General features: G+C 37.1%; 1 protein-coding gene across 1 annotated transcript in view; it reads right to left on the bottom strand.

Moving 5' to 3' along the window:
- The window catches only part of FRK (fyn related Src family tyrosine kinase), an 80,695-nt gene that overhangs the window by 38,112 nt on the left and 20,990 nt on the right, over positions 1 to 21,593 (bottom strand). Inside the window, exon 2 of the mRNA XM_010979183.3 lies at positions 3,205 to 3,326. Coding sequence (XP_010977485.1) covers positions 3,205 to 3,326 — 122 coding nt within the window. The remainder of the gene's footprint in view (positions 1 to 3,204; positions 3,327 to 21,593) is intronic.

Below are 21,593 nucleotides of genomic sequence, written 5' to 3'. Positions count from 1 at the left end.
GACTGGGTCCAGGAACTATGCCTTGCTCTCCTGCTGCCCTTGACCTAGCAAAGGACTGGCACAGAGTAGACACTCAAATGTTTGTTCAAGAAATACACAGATGTATAAATAAATTATGTCAGCTACTACATGCATCACCCTGAATACTGCTGATAAGCTTTTTTGCCTCATGTTCTCAATGTAGTCACTTTTCAGCCATCTCCAATCTATTATCATTTGCTCTTGAAAGGGTTTCGCTGAGGATGAATCTAGAATTCCCTCTACTACTCTGGATGTTTTCTTATGCAGACCTGCCTAAAGTAAAATTACAATGTGCAATGCAGAATCTCTCCTGAAAAACTCCCCTGAAATTTGATTTTAGCCTTCAAAGTATTTTTTTCTTAAAGTGTACTTTAAGTAATAATATAAATGCTTATGGGATGCCAAACATTAAATTAATATTAATGGCGAAACAATAACAATTTCCTTTAAAGTAACTGATTGAAGTCAAGAAATAGCTAAACCCATTGACATGCAGTCAGCATTTTGTATTTTTCATCAGAAAAACTATTCTCTACCAATGACAAATAACAGTAAGGCCACAAAAACTACCTGTCATGCATCTAACGAAGACAGATTCTCTGGCTACCACGTATAATATGTAATATCCAAAAGCACTGCTGTAATTCACAGCTAATTAGTGTCTTGCCGTTATGAGAGGTGTCACGGCCCTAACTCTCTTTCCAGATCTACTCAGACCTCACAAGAGCTGACAGCCATGGGAGGATCACAACAAGCCAATTAGCACCCCCCAACCTGGGGCTGCTGCCTCGGAGCCACCCCAGCATCGATACATCATGCTCCCTCACGAGCGCCCCTCTGACAGCTGCGAGCCATTGTTGCCCGAGGAATAAAGACAATACTTCTAAGGAAAACTCACGTGGGAAGGACAGAGATAGAAAAGGGATATTATTTGCCTGCCTTTAGCAGCACAAGTGTCAGCAAAACTGAAGACCATCAGTTCAGACAGATTAGGAGACGACTGGACTAAGAAATAGATCCATGCCTGGTATACCTGAAGATCCTTCGTGGTGAGCAACTGTCAGCAACTGGGTTGTCCGTCTCTTTGTTCGTTTGAATGCAGATATATCAAAGACCCTTTCCTCTCCTTTTCTCTCCCGAATAGCCCTCCTCTGGCTAACAAGAACATTTTCCTTTCAGTAGAACTTAATGGTCTGCATTTACTTTGTCCCCTACTGAATACACAGCAATCAGATAATTTGTCTCAAAACTCTAAATGGTTTGACTTCACTGAAGAAGAATCTCTAATGATACGCTGATCTCCAAGTAAGGCTTACAAAGCTTCCCAAGGCCACTAGCAAGCGCTGGAGTATTCCCAGCACATGACAGCCAATATCCTCGTGATTTTGTTCTAAGCCTGAAAAGCCGTTTTGGTCCATAGTAGTCTGCGTGGAGAGTGTTCAGAATAGTCACTGTAGCCTGGGAATTACTCGAAGGTATGATTCAGGTAATTCTAATTTTAGTTTGTTTTCCTCATGGAAATATTTTTCTTCTATATTTTTAATGCTAGAATCTAAGATATTTAATCTAGCTTTGGGCTAACTAATGACTACTTAATTTTTTATATAAATAGTGGCAAAGGCAAATAAATGAATGTGGATGCATTTAAACAACTAGTTCTCTTACACATTGTCTTATCACTAAGCATAGAATAGCCAAAAAATTAATTTTTCTTCCACTGAATATAATATTCTCACGGAAATCTTCAAATATTTATCTATAAGGATATCCACTGCACCACATTTTATAACAGCAAAATTACTAAAAATAATGAAAACATACAAAGTATGAAATAGCCTAAGTAAATGATGACATGGCCATACAATGGAGAGTTATGTGACTTCTAAAAATAATGATGTAGGAGAATACTAAAGGACAAAAATGCAAAAATGTTCACAGGATACTGAAAGACAGAAATAAGAAAAATGGAACCTAGATCCATATTATACACACACACATAAATATGTGTGTATTTATACATAGAAGTACATATGTGTGTATATATGTATACAAGAAATGCACACACATTTACAGATATGTATTTCTTATTTACAAAATGATCTCAATTTTTTTCCCTGTGTATGGGTGTATGTGTTTGTTTATTTAATTATATATACTTCTCAATTAAGCACAGAAAAAAGCTTGCCAGAAAAAGTACTTCAGTATTAAAAATGTACCTTCAGAAAGCGATAGTCTAGGTTATTCTTCTTTGAGCTTTTCTGTTTATGTGAAAATATTTTATTACTTTTATAATCAGAAAAAAAGTTATTATATATAATACAATATTCACATATGTCACCTAAGTGTGCACTAGTGTGAAGTCAGCCTGGTGGGGCATCAATTCTGAACAGCTAATGCCCATCCTATATCAGTCATTAAATATTTTTATTATCACCCTGGTATAGACAAGAAAGGCCAGAGGCACATCATCTTGAGCACATTTCAAGAATGGTCATCAGAACAGCTCTTTCCAACTAGGTCTGCAGGGAGTTGAAGCCAAATGATTCTAGAATACTATATTGACTCAGAGCCAGAATACGTGTGAGCTGAAGGACCAGCTTTCCAAAAAGCCTGCCTTAACACCCCTGCCCTTAATTCTCTCCAGTTCCAATCCATCTGCCCTAATCTTTGGGACCACTAGATGTGAGGAAGGAAAATGGGTACCAAACTCACAGAGTCCGAGTTCAGTTCAGGTCAAAGTTTCCAGCACATAGCACATTTGCATTCAGCATTTCATTTCATTTTCTGTTTACCAGGGAGAGACAAATGAAATGAAAAAGCAAAAGGTATTATGAAAAGATCAGTTTTGACAACAGTTTAGATTTTGCTTCTTGCTTCCCATTTCCCTAGAAGGATAGACTCCTAGATAATGCAAAAGTGAGAAAACACAGGCAGATCGATGTATTTTTCATTGCGTACCTAGAGTGCATGTATTTGACACTATTTATAGACTGCTACCCATAGATAGAAACTTCTTGCTAATTTTTATATTACTCTTTAGTAGCTGAGTAGGTTTAACTTTGGCACCATTGTGAAGATAACAAATAAGGCAAATTTAAAATTAACATATCCATGTTCAAACAGCAGGCTTGTGATGACAGACACTAAAATCCATACTTAAATCACACAAAACAGTGCCCATACCTGAAAGGGAGAAGTTGCCTTTCTGACTTTCACTTTCTCTGATTAAAAAGGCACCCGTCTGATTTCCTGAATATAATAGTTGATTTTCTGCATCTACTCTCTTGATTCCTCCAAAGAACCACCTAAAAAGAGAAAGATATAAACGTTAACTAACCAATCAACACTTTTTTTAAGGAGCAGGAAGCTTGGCATGAAAGCATTCCAATATCGGAAAGGTTTGATATTCTTTAGTGAGACTATAACATGTATAAACATTGGCAAAGGCAAATAAATAAATGTGATACTTTGACACTTGACGTGATTTTTCTGGATGTCTGCAACCCTCACCAGGAGTCTTTAAAATATTATAAAATGAGAATTTGGCTGATGCCTGCTACCCCATCCCTTCTCACACCTGCATTCTGAGAGGCCCTGTGTTCTTCTGTCGAATCCAAAGCTTCCAGGGCAGGCCCACCGCATAAGTCGGCCGTGTTCCGCGCTCTGAAACTACTCATCATCACCATCAGACGGTCCACTGCCTCACCTAACACCTCCGAGGTGTCAGGAGGCAAGCTTTCCAACCCAGGGAGTCATATATTTCACATCAGAGTGCGAACAATTAAAAATGTAGTTCTCTTTCCCTACCTCTGTCATTGCCCAGTTCTGCCACAATATAAGCTGATTTTGTGTGTTTAGAAGGAAATTTTCACTGGTGAAGAAATTATGTGAAAAAGATACTTCTGCCTGAGATGTATCTTCTTAGTATCCTCCATGTCTTTTCTTTACCGTCTTATCCTTAACATTCCAGAAATATGAGTCAATGAATGTGAATGTGATCAACCTGAACGAAGAATTATGGATTTTAATATCAGAGCCAGTCTAAAAGGTTTATCAAGTCAGTAGACACCAATGTGATAATGAGAGGAAACTGAGAAAGCCAGCTTTTCACTATCAGGTCATAATGTTGATCTTTATCATTTAAAGATTTTAGGTAAAATACTTATCTTTTCTGGTATCATCTTTAAAATGTAAACACTCAAAGAGAAGAAATTAGGTTTGAAGGAAGAAATACAGGCTGGGTGGGGAACTGCAGGCTGTGAGAGGCCATCAAAAACTGGCTCCAGTTGGTTTGACAGGTCACGGGCATTAGGGAATATGCCTGCACCAGGGGACACAATTGAAGAGGGGGGAGAAACTGAAAAGAGAGGCATTCAAATATAAATAGTACTTTTCAACAAAAGAAAAATGTTTGTTTACCATTTTCCCAGTCATCAAATTGCAAATTACACAATATTAGTCAGTAAATGCCAGATTATGTTGGAGTAATGAACAACTCCGAAAAAGCTCGGTGGTTTAAGACAACAAAGATTCACTTTTCATTCATCTTCATGTCAACTGAAGGTCACCTACGCTATGTCCATCTCTACATCTGCCAGGGAGTTTTCATCTCCATGCTTCCATGATTGCTGATACAGGACTGGAAAGTATGGCAAATCACAAGCTGGTTCCTGGAGCTTCTATTTAAAGCTTCTACTCAAAAACAAACCCATTGGCAAATAAGTTGTATGCTGGTGCCTTAATGCAAAGAGAGTAGAAAATGCAATCCCACTGCTTCCCCAAAGGCAGAGAACTAGAAACATTTGGTAGACGACACTAATGATTACCACACTGATTCAACATTAGGAGCCAAATTAAGGTCCACAGACTATTGTTTGTCCAACTGAAATTATGAAAGGCTTGGAAACATTCCAAGGTGGCCATGTAATGAATTTATAGGAAAACAGAAATGTGTGTTTCCTACAACTTCAGAAATAAGTGAATAGAACATAATGAAAAATCCAAACAGATCCAGATATTCAAATTAGTGACGAAAGGATGGATTAGTGAATAAATCCTGGTACTACTCATAATCCATATTAAAGTTTTTTTTAATTAAAAATTAAAAATTACTGTATACACAATAATTTTACATAGAGACCTAACGTAAAAAACAAACTTTAAAATTCTGAGTATATTGGACTTGGGAAGGTTTCTTAGACGAGACAAAAAGAAAAAGATATACAGGCCTTAAGGGGAAAGATGGACAATATTTATTACACTTTACACAATTAAAAACTTGCAACAACAAGATTACTATAAAATAAAGTTAAACTATAAGCCACAGAACTGGCAAAAGTCCTTGCAAAGCATATAACCAAAAAGAAGGTTCATAATCAGACTGTGTACAGACCTATAACCAATTTTTTTAAAGACCACACAATAGAAAAATTGACACAGTATATAATTGGACCATTCACAGAAAAGAAAAACCCAATAACTAATAAAAATAAGGAAAGAAGGATAGTATCTATTGTCAGTAATTAGGGATATTAATAATATTAAATATAAAAACAATGAAGTGAGATTTCACACTTTTTAGGCTGGACAAAATTTAAAACTCTCACAGACAGGCGTTGGGAAAAATGTGAAAAAGGAGCCTTTATTCAATACTAGTGGCAATGTCATTTGATACAACTAGTTCAAAAGAACATTTGGCAATGTTTGGTAAAACTGAGTATTTGTATACTACCTCAGTTTCATGTCTAGATTGTATCCTATATATACTACAAGAACAGTCACTGAAGAATTCTAGCACTGAAAAATTGGAAATAACCTAAATGTCCATTGTAGGGGAATACATAAGCTTAGTTATGGATATAAAATGGAATAGTATATGGCAGTTGAAACAAATTGTTCAGGCATAAAAGGAAGTTGAAGAATGATACATACCATTACAATGCCATTTATGAAATTTTTCAGCAAACATATTAAAACACTATACATTTTTATGGATACATGCATGCTTAAGTGACAGCTAATCGTTACTCAGGCAATTTTTTTACCCATTTCCAGAAATGGCAAAATTTCTTCATACAAATATTTAAAGCAAAAAAGCAACATGGGTCAACTCCATGCACTTCCCTGATTTCTAGTGTATTTATTATGCATTAACATTAAAATGTTTGGTCCAAATGTAGATATGTAAACTTTGACAAGAATTACAGTTTATCTGGCCGATTAAATTCTCAGAAGTGCAATTATATCGCCTATGTCTCATCATTCTAAAGAGCAAATATCCATTATTATAAGTTTCAAACACATACAATACATTTGTATTTTGAATAATCAAGCCTGTAAATGATGTATTTTCTCTGCCCGGTACATGTATGAGCGAGCAGTTTTTGCAAATCAAGTGGTTAGAGATATATAGTAATTTTACTGCCTTTGTAGAGAACTCTGTGGTGAATTTTTGAAAATTCTTTTCTGTCTCGCCAATTCTGGATTCTTGTATAATAGATTGGTACAATCACTTTACAAGGTAAATCACACCAGTATTGAATTGATAGTAACAATGAAATACATGTAACTATTTGACTGGATACATCAGCTCACTTAATACCTGGAATTTTACTACCAACAGGAAGTGAAGAAAATAAATTAAAAATGGTTTTCTGGCTATAGTGGTGTTATACTGTGATCTTTCACACCCAGAGATGACGCATTGGCTATAGACTGTGATTGCTAGAGCATGTGCTGCTGCAGAGACTAATGAGCAACCGATAATTCTTTCCACCCTTTGCATGTATGAAAATTGTTCCTTACTTTGTGGTTTGAGCCATGGGCAGAACTGTCACTCTCCTCAGTTCTGCCTTCTAGAGCCCCTACTGGCCCCATTCTGCAAGGGCACACACACCCCAGGTCTGGTTGTCAATGCTCTTTTTAAGCTCACGTGCAGTAAAGAGCGAGTGCTGAGAAGGGATCAGGACATTCTAGGAAGTAAAAGGCATCAGGGGAGAGCCTTGTGGATCAGGGATCCTTGAAGTGTGGCCCCTAGACCCGGGGCAACAGCATCACATAGAAACTTGCTAATGTGCAGGCTTCAGGCCAGACCTCAGAAAACTCTGAAGGTGGGGCCCAGCAATCTGGGTTTTATTAAATTCCCTGGTGAATCTGATGCACAAAAAAAGTTTGAGAAATACTGAGGTGCAGAAATGGTAAAGAAAATTAGAAACTTATATAAGACATCTGAGGATAGGTTAGAGTTTGACACTGACATGTGAAAAATTATCCAATAAAATGACACCACATACACCCACACACATTTTATTGATATTTAATGACAATAACTTTTATTGCTAAGCCATACCTGCCACAAAAGAGATCTTGATTAAGAATAACCAAAAAGGAGAGGAGACCCTCAGTAACCTATAGCCTTGGAAGAAGAAATGCTTCAATTAGATGAAAATGGAGCAAAAAGTATAATGTCTGTTTTGGGTGAAAGAAGTATGTAACTGAAGTCTAAGATTTATTTTGCAGACATTTAGGTGACGACTGACTGCAAGTTCAGTGGCACTGACAGAAGGCTCCACAAGCCCTACAGCGGGATGAAAAGGGCAAATCGCAGAGCGCTAGGACTATTGTAGTTTTATGTATATGCTGAAAACTAACAAGCCAAAAATTATACGTGCTTACTTCTCTGGAGATTAGGGAGTGATGACAAAAATGATGACAAAGGACTTCTGCTTTTTACTCTGCATTCTACTCCATAGTTTGGATATTTAAAGAAGATATCATTTTATAATTTATTTAAACATGAAAAGCTGAAAAAAGTCCATCAGGAATATGCTTCAAAAATCCACATGTTTTAAAGATAGGGACTAGAAACATTGGCAGACTTGATAGGTACAAGAAAAATCTCAAAGGAATATAGGACGGGTGATGATGGGTGAGCAGTGAACCAGATGGAAGATCAAACATGACACCAGGGTTTCAAATCTGCTTGGAAGGACAGAGCACTCAGCAGCACATCAGGAGACAGAATATAATATCAAAGGAGAGCTACAGCAACCTATTGGGGAAGCTATGCCTGGGTTTTTTTATTTGTAAGTGGGACAATAAATTATTACCCTGTAGGCCTGTTTTGAGATTAAGAAAAATAATGGATGTAAAAGTGCTTGATGCCTGGCCCCATTCACGCTTAATGAATAGCAACTATTTTAAGAGAACTGATTTAAGGGAGTAGTTATATATTTGGTTTTAGATATGAGGTCATGATACAACACAAGTGATTATGTGAACATGATCTCACTGCTCTAACTGTGTTTGTACTGAAGTGACTTTTCTGTCCTGCCTGCCCAGTCTTGACTAAGTCATGCTGCCACCAGGTGGCAGCAGGCCATTTTACTCATTCAAAAAAGGCCAACTAAAGCCTCAGTGTGGACTAACTGGACGTTCTTTATGTTACAAAGAAGACAAAATGCACCTTTAAGAAAACAAAATTTATGCAGTGTTACTGAATATCAACATTTAAGTAATATAGATAGCAATCAAAATTTAGGAAAATCAACATGTTAATAGATGTGGTATCTCCATTAATGTTTCCTCATTTCATTTACTAGCATCTCATTCTAGCCATTCTACTGCCTTAGTGCCTGGCACAAAGTGGGACAGTCGTAGCACCAATCAGATGGAGGTAATTTCCTCCTACATTTTTAAAAAGAGAAAACACATCCTCAGTAACAAAATTTAACAAATAATTTCTTTTCCCAGTATCTCCCTAAAAACAAAGACAACTGGCCTTAAGCCACAGTAGACAGACCCTAAAAAAAATAAGCTCCTAAAACCAGTCCCAGAAACTGTAAAAAGGGAAGTGAGTGGATCGACCTGGCAGAACCAGCGAGGAGGAAAGTTCCCTGGGATGACTCCCCTGGTGGAACGCAGAGAGAGGGGCGTCTTTATTGTTATCATCACGGTTACACAGGTTATAAAGGATTAAACCACCTATTGTCCTCTCCAGTGTGGTTTGGGAGGATCGATAACACTAACATTTTCACAAACACTTACAGTTTGCAGAGTACGCTCATAATCACATTTAGCCATTTATCATGCCTAAATGTAAGGCTTGGAATCAACCCCTTGAGCTATGGAGGTTCTGTATGACTCACCTGCACTGATCTGTGTTTCAGCAACATTGCCAGGAAAGCCTCTGATGAAAGCCTTCCTTATGGTCCAGGTAATCACGTCCCTGCCCTTCTATAAAATCTCCTTGGGCTCAGCACACCCCTTGGCTTACAGTAAATTAACCCTGCCACTTTTTTTTCCCTGTCCCATAGCATACTAAGGACAAAGAAAAAAATTAACAATGCTCATATGTATTTCCTTATTCTTTCCTTCCTTTCCATTCTCCCCACCACAACCTTTGTCAAATTCATCATTATCACTTGGACTATAGCAATATTTTCCTATCTGTTCTCTTTAGTATGAATAGCTTCCCTTTACAGATCACACACAAGGAGCCAAGGCACCATTGCTACAAGTTATACATGCAATGTCTCCGTCTCTCTCCCCCTTGCTCACAACACCACCACCAGATAAATCATCTGAAAATATGACCCGTATCTCTCATCAGTACATACACATAAAAAAGTTCTAAGGGTTCCCTTTGCTTATAGAATAAAACCCTTATTAACCTCGAACTCCAGACCCACCCCCACCTGGACACCAGCCATTTCTTCACCTTATCTTCCCTACATCAGCTCTGTTCCAGCTAAACACATGCTCTTACCGCTATTGGTAGTAGCGTTACTTTAAACCTGCCAACCCAGAATTCCCGCAGTACTCAGCCACCGCTCTTCTGGTTTGATGTATACAAAACCTAGTGCTACGTTGTTTTACTTTTTATTTTTAGATTATTCCCTGCGTTCGCTTGAGGCTGCAGCCCTCCCTGGCACAAAGGCTGAGTCTGATAACACCACAAATGCCCTTTGAAGCAGTTAAAAAAATACCTGCTGATGAAACAGGTAACACATTGTACCTCAATGTGGGCATTTTATATAGTCCTTTGGTTGATATTGAATGTTGGACTTTAGATAACGCCTGTGTTTTCATGTACTCTTTTATTTGTGCCACATAGCTTAGAGTATAAAGCGTTTCAAGGAGAAGCCTTATCTGCTCCGGGCCAGCTGCGCCACAGATTTGAATGTGAATTGGCCTCAGACCACAGATTCCAATCTGACCACTCCCTTCTCCCAGGGAGAACACTTCGCATGAATGACAGATCAGAAATGAGGCTGACTTTTCTGTCCTCCAAAACACAAGCATATCAGGGCTGCACACACGGAAAGAGTGTGACAAACTGACAATGTCACATCCAGTACCTGGGGTAGGAAGTGCAGTCACAGAGAAACCCGGAAGCTCTTTTCTTGGGTCATTTGATACAGCTTTTTTGTTGCTGTTGTTGACCTTCGTAGTCATTGTAAAAGGGGATACTGAAGGAATTTTTTAAGAGAGGAAGTAAGTAAGGTGAACTAATTGGTACTTTCCCCACTGAGGAAGGTGCCGGGCTGCGTGTTTGTGAAAGAATCTGGTTATAACTCAGATCAACTCCCCTGAGTCTAATCATCAAAAGTATGCATAAGCAAAAAGTTTAGGAAGAATACAAAAAGTCCAGATAGGCATTCAATCTCAAGGTAGTGTTTCTGTTTTACAACCACCGTCTATTTGTGTAAAAGGAAACAGAAGCTAATACTGATTTCTCTTTTAAAATAAAAAACAAAGTGTGTACATATATAATGGTATTTCCAATCATTGAGCTGGAAATAAAAGTGTAAATTTTAACCCATTTGCTTTGTTTTTGTACAACATAGGTGATAATGTTTGTCCTAGAAACTAGAGGAATAGGGGTTAGAGTTGGAAGCATTCGTCATTAAATGGTTTCTATCTTTGTCACATCTGGAGAAAGTAAATGCAATTGATTTTATAATTCCTGAGGAAATGCCTTGCTGCACAAAACACCACAAATGTCTGTTCAGAATCCTTAAACGAATAAGCTTTGGGGTAGTAGTATTTCTTTTTAATAGTTATATGGGGCACTAATTTCAGAGTGACAGCCCCACTTAGTTTCCTACCAAAAAAAAAAAAAAAAAAAGAAGAAGAAGAAAAGAAATAGTTATTTCTCTCCTTCATGAATAATTTCCTTTCTTACTCCAAGAAGGAAAAGCAAAAGGAATTTTTTTAATTCACTAACTTTTAAAGAATTTTAATTCTCAGATGTCATAAATATTATCCCATCCCACTTTATCAGAAGTATTAAGTATCCTTTTAACATCTACAAAATAACCTGGTCTTTGGAAACCACCTTCATGGAATAGACCAAACACTGAGTCTAATCAGCTGGTAGTCCCCGTGTGCACCTGCTCCGGATGGGTTAATAATGCCATGCTCTGGGCTTGGCAGCCCAGTCTGCATTTACCGGATACAAGCTTCTCTTTCAAAAAGAAAAAAGGTGGGGGTGGGGGAGAGAATCTGTCTTCTTTTTGCCCATACCAGAGGTGATAGTCAAAACATTTTATGACTGATACAGCACTTATACCCGCCATCAAAATAGACACCAACAAAATCCCGTCCAAGTTTCAGCAGGGGTACTTTATCATTTTAACACTAAATGATGCGCTATGTCATCACTTACTTTCATTAAATGTTTATCCCAAATAAAAGATAGAAAATATCCTAAAAGTATCTTAACCTTCTTCTTACACTACAGGGTAATACTGATGTAGTTTTCTGTGTACTTTATATGCCGAAATGTATCAGTAATGTTTATTTCATAATAACTACATGGAGAACAGACGAAAAGCAAAAGAGCAAAAGAAGGGTGTATTTATTTTTCTCTGAGAATCTTGGAATATCAAAGGAGGAATAAGAGACCATTTTAACTGAGTTATAAATCAAAAAGGAAGTGATGAAACAAAAAGCATTTAATTGCCAAGGGTGTACCGTCAGAGATATAAACAACCAACAGTGTGTCAAAGATGGAAGCCTTCTTAAAGAAAGTACACTTTGAATAAGGGTTTGGAAAAAGATGAAAACTCCCCCAAAATGAAGGACAAGGCATGTGCACAGGTGAAGAACCAACACTGGTTTGGTGGGCAAAAGTCAGGGAGGAGGGCCCATGAATGAAGATGCAAGAAAACCAGTTCTTCAATGTTTACAGGTTAATTCTATGTAGAAGCTACTAACTCCGTGGAAGAAGTAAGCTTCAGCAAGATTCAAAAAGTGCATTAAGAGGATATTAAGATATTCTATTTAAGACTTAACACAGAAGAGATTATTAAGATCTGAGTACACCAGCAAAAATGACAGAAAAGTTTGACTTTTTCTTTAAAAAAAGTTTAATGAACAAATGTAAGAGATGACAGTATGGAGAGGGGAAGCAAGGAAAAATTCTTCTCCAGGAGAAACACAGGAGAGTTGATCAGGATTTTAAAGCTAGTAAGAAATTTGTATGTGGGTCCATGAGTAAATCTCTGAAACTTACTGTAAATGTGCTTTAATGAGTACATGTATTTTTCTGGAAAAAGAATCCATTGTTTCATTAAATTCTCAGTGACACCTGTGACAAAAAATACCCATCTTCTTCAGTAAAGCTAAGTGTTTTTTCCAGGTTCCCACAAGAACTGATGACAAAGCCACAGCCTACCACCATGATTCATACACTCATTCATTTTTTATTCAACAAGTACAATTCATTCAAGCACCTACTACGTGCCAGGCACAGTTCTAGTTGGTAGAATTTCAGAAGTGAATGGAAGAAACAAAAAGTCCTGCCTTGTGGCGCTCACATACTAATGGGGAAAGACAGACAGTAAAATAAATGAGTACTCATACAGTGTGTTCAAAGGTGGTAAGTGCAAAGGAGAAAGAAAAAAGAAGCAAAGTAAGGAAGAGGGAGAGTGCATTTTTATTTCATTTTTTTAAGTAGTTGCATACCAGCAACCATCATTTTATTTTATTTTTATTTTTTAATGGAGGTACTGGGGATTGAACACAGGACCTTGTGCATGCTACCACTCTACCACTGAGCTATTACCCTCCCCCAAAGTGCATTTTTAAAATCACTCTTAGTAGGCAGCAGTATGTGGCAGGTGGAATTCCACTGGGTTTTTCTGAAGTCAGAGTAATCAGAATAAATAGAGCTGTGGAGAAAAACTGGATAGAATCTTTGACAGAAGTAATAGAGTGAGGATCATAATCCACTCTAGGACCGAAGCCAATATCCAGATTTTTCAACTGCAGCTTGGCCAAGGTCTATCAGCAGTTTTTTTTTTTTTTTTCTAATTAAGGAACAATGTCCATTAGCTTCACTCATTTCTATCACTGTTGTTTATGAAACTGCAAAACACCATAAGTTACCAGTATCCTCCAAGGGTCTCCTTAGGGGCTATAACTCTTTAGCCAAAGAAAAGTGAGCAGTCTGTTTGATGGGAAGAGTACAGTTTTATAAAAAGTAACTATACATAGAATGGAAATAATATTTCCAAATATAATGGAATAAATAAAGCAGGATTTCTTCATAGAGATCTCTTAAATCTATATAAAAATCAAAATGTTTAAATGAACTTGTCTTTCAAGTTTGGCAAACATACAATGAAGAGCAAAATCTCTACTGTCTCATTTTCATCCACACATGGCAACAGAGACACACATATATGTGACTATGAAAGTATGAGAGTGTGTGTGTGTCTCAGCTCCCATCACAGGTGTGCACTAATTTCACTGCCTATTTAGGCGTTTAAATGAAGCAAGCGTCCCCAGGCAGATAAGGAGTGAGACAGAGTTCACTAAAGGTCAGAATGGGGACACATCTTCTCTTTTTCTTTTCTTTTAATAATCTGACCCTGTGCACCCAGCTATCCACTAAAGATGGCTATCATTAATTATTACTAATAAAATAACCAGCATGAATAACTGGAGTTTATAACCCACGTAAATGTCACGCACTGGACTTTGAAATGGTAGAAAGCTGAACCCGTCCACAAAGCAGCTGGTGCTTGTCAAAACAAAAGGCAGAAGCAGTGCCAGAAAATACACCTTTTGTTTTTAGTGTCAACAAGCTATTTGTCAGGAAACAAAAGGAAGGCTCTGCCAGCCCCAGTGGATTCTTCTGAACCTGAAAATTGGTTTCCTGCTTGTTTTTGTTTAGAGTTAGAGGGAAAAAGCAGTCGCACAAGTATATTAAAGCCTCACCCCTGGGAACTGTTATGAGGAAAGGCTGCCTGAGAGGAGGGAAGTGCCCCCATCCCCTCTCACACACACCCCCACCGCCCGCCAACCCGTCACACACACACCAGCGCCACTCAGCTTCCTCTAAGGCCTCAGTTTCCAAGCCCACTTTGGCTAAGAATGCTCTGGAAGAGTGTGTACAAGGCAAATGTCCCAGGACCTGAGGTGGCGCTCAGGAGGCTGCAGGCTCCCAAGCACAGGGCACAACTGTGAGGCGGGGAACAAGGTCCACGTTCTGAAAAGCACAGCCCTGTTTTCAGAAGGGAGGGACTTCCTCTCATATCTGCTCTCACTGGCCCCAAACCTTGGTTCTCTCTGGCCCACTCGACCCCATGTTGGACCTCACTCTTTACCAACACGTTATAAATTCAGTCCAAATTTTGTGCAAAATTTGTGAAGAGTACAGATTTAAGTACAACCTAGAGTAGAAAACAAGTTCAAACACATATCCTTTCTCCTGCAGAGGAAATTTCCCCAGACCATCTCTTCCCTCAGGTCCAGGGCCCCCGGCTTTTACAGATTTTTACTACCAAATACCCACTTTGGTGTGCAAAGCAATTTGGTACTGGGCCTCCCTCTGTAATTCTCCAACAGACCTTAAATTATTCTGTCCAATAAAGGCCTATCTACTCCAGGTCTTGATTCTCAGGCGCACTTGATTCTCAAGCTAGAATGTTGAAAATAAAATTGTCTTTAGCACAGCACATCCTTGGGCAGCTCGCCTCTCACACCTGTGTCCACAGCAGAGTTGGCAACATAATTCCGCACACTCTTGCTGCCAAGGACAAGCACACGCCCAAGCACAAGGGTGAAGGTGCAGAATTTCTTCCAGTTACATGCATGTTTTAAATAATGCAATTTTATTAAAATAATAAATTCCTTGAACTAGGTTAAAATAATTGCTCTCTCAAGGTGTTTTCATGAGAGGCTTTCATGATACACGATGTGAATATTACTTATGAATAGCATGTAAGCTATTTGTATGCAAGAAGGTGTTCTAAGAAACTGAAATGTGTCCTGCCTGGATGCCCACCTCACGAATTAGCCAACTGCAATTAAATAAGGTTTCATTTCATAATATTGGTGGTACAAAGACTTTTCCAACTACTAAAACACCATGCTAACTTCTTGGCCTGGGATTAATTGAAGAACTCAGTGAAATACAGAGTACGGTAACTGACCTGTCAGTAGTGACCCAGAGAAGAGATTTTTAAACTTTATAGATTTGAAAAGACCTGTTGTTGGAATGAGAGCACAGGACATAAACACTCTAGAGCTTTGGAACTAGGACCATCGGCATGCCTGAGGAGCAGGGTTTTGCAAGGCTGAATAATCACAGATTCACGATATAAGACATCTTCCTTCCCACTTAACTCCTACTCATCCTTGGATTGCAACGCAAATGTCTTGGGCTAGAAAATCCTTGTCCCCAGGCCAGGTGAGTCAAAGTACCACATTCCTTTACTTTTTTTTTTTTTTTTTGATATGTGATTAATTCCTGCTTCTTTACTATATTTGTAAGTGCCAAGAGAGCAAAACTCTATCTTTTCACTCATCGCTGCAATGCTCAAAGTCTAGCACAGCACCTGGTATAAAATAGGCTCTCAATAGATGATAAATCTTTTTTTCTGAGCAGTACAACACAACAGTAGACTTAAAATATTCAGCAAACCATGTTATTAACAGATGTGCTGTCACCCAGGCTTTGTTCTTCCATGTATAGAACACAGGCAGAGTAGATTTAGCATCGTTCTTAAGGACCCTAGGATTTTCAGAATGGTAAATGAACACTGGCTTCAACTGAAAGTCACCAGCTGCCTTAGCCTCTAACAGGAGAGTCAGCCTGTCCTTTGAAGCAAGGCATTTAATTCTCTTCTCTGGCTATGAAAGTCCTAGATGGCATCTCTTCTAATATAAGGCTGTTTCATCTACATGGAAAATCTATTGTTTAGTGTAGCCAACTACATCCAGATAGCTAGATCTGGACAACTTGCTGCTTCACCTTGCACTTTTATGTTACGGAGACGGCTTCTTTCCTGAAGCCTCATGAACTAACCTCTGCTAGCTTCACACTTCTCTTCTGCAGCTGACCTCTCTCAGCCTTCATAGAATTGAAGAGCGTTAGGGCCTTGTGCTGGATTAGGCTTTGGCTTAAGGGAATGTTGTGGCTGGCTTGGTCTTCTATCCAGACCGTTAAAACTTTCTCCATATTAGCAATAAAGCTGCTTCACTTTCCTATTATTTGTGCATTCACTGGAGCAGCACTTTTAATTTCCTCCAAGAACTTTTCCTTTGCATTCACAACTTGGCTGTTTGGCACAAGAGGCCTAGCTTTGACAGTACCTCAGATTTCGACATGCCTTCCTCACAAAGCTTAATCATTTTTAGCTTTTTATTTAAAATGAGAGTCATGCAACTCTCATTTTCATTGAACACTTAGAGGCCACTGTAGGATTATTAACTGGGCTAATTTCAATATTGTTGTGTCTCAAGGAATAGGGATGCCTGCCTGAGGAGAGGGAGAGAGATGAGGGAACGGCCAGTTGGCAGAGCAGTCAGAACACACACAACACTGATCATTTAAGTTCTGTTTTATATGGGTGTGGTTCATGGAGCCCCAAAACAATCACAATAGTAACATCAAAAATCACTAATCACAGATTACCATAAAAAATACGATAATAGTAAAAAGTTTGAAATATTGCATGAATTACCAAAATGTGACACAGAGACATGAAGTGAGCAAATGCTGTTGGAAAAAAGGGCACCAATAGACACAAGGTTTCCAAACACCTCCAACTGCGAAATGCAACACCTGAGAATTGCAATAAGGCAGAGCAAAATAAAACGAGCTCTGTCTGTAAATATCCAAGTGGTCTGCATACAAATGGTTTCCAAAATTTGGTTAGAAAATTGGAGTAAAAAAAAAAGAACTATAAAAATTTCAGTGGTTTCATGTTACTTGCTAAAAATGATATTTTATGATCAATTCTTATTCTTTAGAAACAAGAAGGATGGATTTTAAAATGTTTAAATGCTGAGAAGCATCTATAAGGGAAAACATTAAAATAATTAAACATTTATTGAGGCCTACTCTGAGACTATGCTTGTTTGTAAGTTTACAGTATAACTGGAAAAACACGTGTAGACAAGTAGAAAAAGAAAAAAAAGATTAAAAAAAATACACTACCTAACCATACCATGCATCATTTTGATGTCAGATAATTGGAGAAATATATTAAAGAAATGTATCTTGAGGAAATGTTTCATAATTGACATGTATGATCAATATGTCAATGGTGCAGACAAAATTTCACACGTAACGGCTGATAAGGCAGAGACTATGAGAAAAAAGATCTATGCAGTATAGCTGCCTGAAATATATAACTATACTTCCACCTTCAAATTAAAGTGCTATTTTTAGGAGTTTGGTATGACAAGTAAAGAACAAATATTTTTCTGCCTTATGATTTCTCTATGCTGCCTACAATCTTCATGCTAATTGGATGTAATTAATTGAAATTAAATTTGCTGCAATTATCATATCACTTGAAAAAAAATCCCTGATAACAAAAATAAGATTGTGAAAAAATCTGTTTAACATAAATATTCCAAGCATACATATCTTTCTAGTGCTTTTCAAAACTATACCAGATATTCCCTTTAAAAGGGACAAAAAGAGAACAAATTAAACCTAAAAGACATAGAAAGAAAGAAATAATAAAAACAGTGGGAAAAAATAGAAAAAAAAATCCACAAGACAAAAATTGATTTTTTGCAAAGATTAATAAAAAATATAAGCCTCTAGCAATATTGCTTAAGAAAAATAAATCAAAAACAAATTATCAATATCTGCAATTAAAGAAGAGACCATCTCAGAATCACATAAATATTAGAATAACAATAAAGGCATATTGTTAACAACTGTATGCCAATAAATTCGACAACTTGGATGAAATAGATACGTCCCTTGATAAATACATCTTACCCAAACTAACACAAGGAAAATATAAAATCTTAATAACCTTACATTCATTAAAGAAATTATATTCATAATTTAAAACCTTCCCACAGAGCAAACTCCATGTCCCCAAGGCTTTACAGGTGAATTCTACCAAAATTTAAGGAAAAAATAATATCAATCTTACGCACAAACTCTTTCAGGAAATACAAGAAGGAAGAATATTTTCCAATTTATTTTATGAGGCCAGAATTACTCTGATAGCAAAACCAAAGATATTTCAAGAAAAGATAACTACAGACAAATACCTCTCATGAGCCCAGATGCAAAGCCTTTAAAATATTATATAAGTAAATTAAATACAAGAATATGTATTCAAAAGTGTACATATATCAGAACTACGTGGGGTTTATCCCAAGAAGAAAGTTAATTTATATTTAAAAATCAATGTAATTGATCATGTTAATGGACTAAACATAAAAACTACATAACCAAATCTAACATTATACTCAATGGTGAAATATGGACAGAGGTACAAGCAGTTTTATTCCTTGTAGGAGGCAAAGTACACAGCTAGAGTCCAGGCAATTTAACTATCTACTATAATAGAAAGTCAGTAATTCTTAGAAGATTGTGACAGAATCTAGAGTAGATTGTAGAATGTCTTGTACTCCATAAAAAAAATTGACAGTATTGCAAAGATACAGCAAAATGGCATCCGCACTCAAGAAAATATGCAGCCAAAAGAAACTAACTCCAAGTAGGCCCAGATACTGGGTTTAAAAATGGGCAAAAGACTTGGACACTTCTCAAAAGGAGATAGAAGACTGGTCAGCATCCATAGGAAAAAGTGCTCAACATTATTAGTCATTAAGGAAGTGCAAATTAAATCCAGAGTGAGCTATTTATACCCAGTAGAAGGGCTAAAACAAAAAAGACTGAGAATATCAAAAACTGGCAAGACAGGCAGCATCTCTCATATGTTGTTATAAGAGTGTAAAATAGTGCAACCCTTTGGAGAACTGTACGGTGATATTTTATAAAGTTAAGCATACATTTACCTTATGACACAGCCATTCCACTCCAGGGTATTTACTTAAGAAAAATGAAGGCATGTCCACAAAAAGACTAGCACAAAAATGTTAATAGTAGCTTTATTTGTAAGGAACAAAAACGGGAAACACCCCAGATATCTATTAACAAGGGAATGAAAAAACAAACTATGGTTTAGTCATACAATGAGCTGGTACTCAGCACTAAAAATCAAACTAATGGTACATGCAACAACGTGGTTGAGTCCCAAAACCATCACGTTGAGCAAAAGAAGCAAGACACAAAAAAGTATATGGTGTAGGACTACATTTATGTGAAGTGCCAGAACAGGCAGAATTAAGAAATCACAACAGTGTGTGTCCGGGGTCAGGGAAGAGGGAGTGTCTGGACAGGGACTACAAGGTAAATCTTTGAGGTAATGGGAATGATTACCATCTTAATTGCTGTGTTGTTTTTATGAGTGTATATATACACCTATCAAATTTCATTGAAATGTAAGTTGAGGATCTGGGCAAAATTTGTTGCGTGTAATTTGTACTTCACAAAATTTACTTTTTTTAAACTATACTACGTAGTCTACAATCCCAACATTTCCTTAGTTACACTTAAAAATACCTAGGTTGGGACTTGCGAAAAAGACTCACTTGGAAAGGCTGATCTCAGAAATTTCCCTTTAATAAAGCATATCTGTGCTTTCCCGAGCACCTACAATTGCCTGCCCTCCCCTATTAGATCCCTGTCCTGGCTTCTGCTTCCTTAGGGTCCCATTCTCAGGTAAGGAGTGGGTATGAAAACCTGAGACCCTTGAGGATATTAATTTCGGCTTCCCTGGTAAGATATTTACCTTCTTAAAAAAGATCTTCTGGAGAGAGAGCTCTAACTCAAAAAACAGCAAGAATTCCAGGCATATGAGAACTATGAAGATATTTTAATATTTGTTGTATATATCACTTGGGAAATGTTTTTAATAATATTCAAGAATACCAACATATAATTAAGTGCCAAAAATACTTAAGAGAATTTTAGAGAAGAGGGAAATCACATCTATATAGTGGCTGAGAGGAGATGTAATGTAGCAACTGGATTTAAACCAGACCCTTAATTTGAGGTCAGAGAAATAAGAAAAGCACATTTAGAACAATCTTAATTTCTGTTCCAAGCTCCACATCAGTCCAACTTGGAGAAGTAGGGAATCCACACATTGGATCTACATACATTCAAGCCAATCAAAAGTAGGTCTCACAGATTCCCATAGTCATGTGACCTCCATTTCCATCATCAAAATAACATTAAGATCATCTAGTTGTAGATTTAGTTTAGGGTTCTTTCCTTTTGATCCTCGGAAGATGAAACTGTCACAAATTCATCACATGAGATCATCTATTATTTAACCAATTTATGTATAAATTCTGATACAATGGACTGGGAATAAAGTAAAATTTACTTTATGAAATGCCATGATCATTCAAAGGAAAAAAGTCATAAAATCTCAGACATAAATTCCCGAAAGATAATCACTGTGGCTTATGATAGACTATTTAGTAAAAGATGTCAGTCTAACAAAGTAGTAAACTGAACACTCTAAAATTTACCAATCCTTCCATTTTTCCCAGATTTGCAGATAATAATTTACCATCTCTCGATTCTAATAGAGTGTCACTATAATTCTAAAATTACATCTAAATTTAGATACAAAAAGATATATATACAAGAGAAGGTGATCAAGAAATTCTCCAAATAAGGTTTATTCCTTAGGGAGGAAGAATAAAAAAAATCTTGCAAGAGGGAGGATAAAAAAGGATCCCTTACTGAACTCTATGTTCTAAGGTCAGAGGCCATGTCTCACTCCTCAGACCCACCCACAATGTTGAGCACATGACAGACAATAATAAATTTCTTTCTGAGAACATCAACACAAGCAAAAATCATAAAGTAAAATACTCACAGGTAATATTATGTAAAAATTTTAAACTTTGTATTGCAAAAAATAAAATAATAAAAGTCAAAAGGCAAGCCACAAACTGAAAAATACTATCTGCAACATAGATGAGAGGAAAAGAGTTGTCTTCCTTGTATCTCTTACATATGAAAAAAAAAGACTGCTATCCAAGTAAAAAGGCAGTAAAACATGACATCAATTCACAAAAGGAAAATTTGAAATGATCAACTAACGGTAAATGTGTTCAATTTTACTGATTTTTTAAATGCAGATTAGTATGAAAATACTATTTTCACCTAATAGGAATGCAAAGGTAGAAAGGAAAAATAATACTACGTCCTGGTGCAGTATGTGTTG

Source organism: Camelus dromedarius, chromosome 6 (assembly GCF_036321535.1).
Source record: "Camelus dromedarius isolate mCamDro1 chromosome 6, mCamDro1.pat, whole genome shotgun sequence".
Lineage (NCBI taxonomy): Eukaryota > Metazoa > Chordata > Mammalia > Artiodactyla > Camelidae > Camelus > Camelus dromedarius.
Note: the sequence above shows the minus strand (reverse complement) of the source record. Positions and strands in the feature narration are given on the sequence as shown.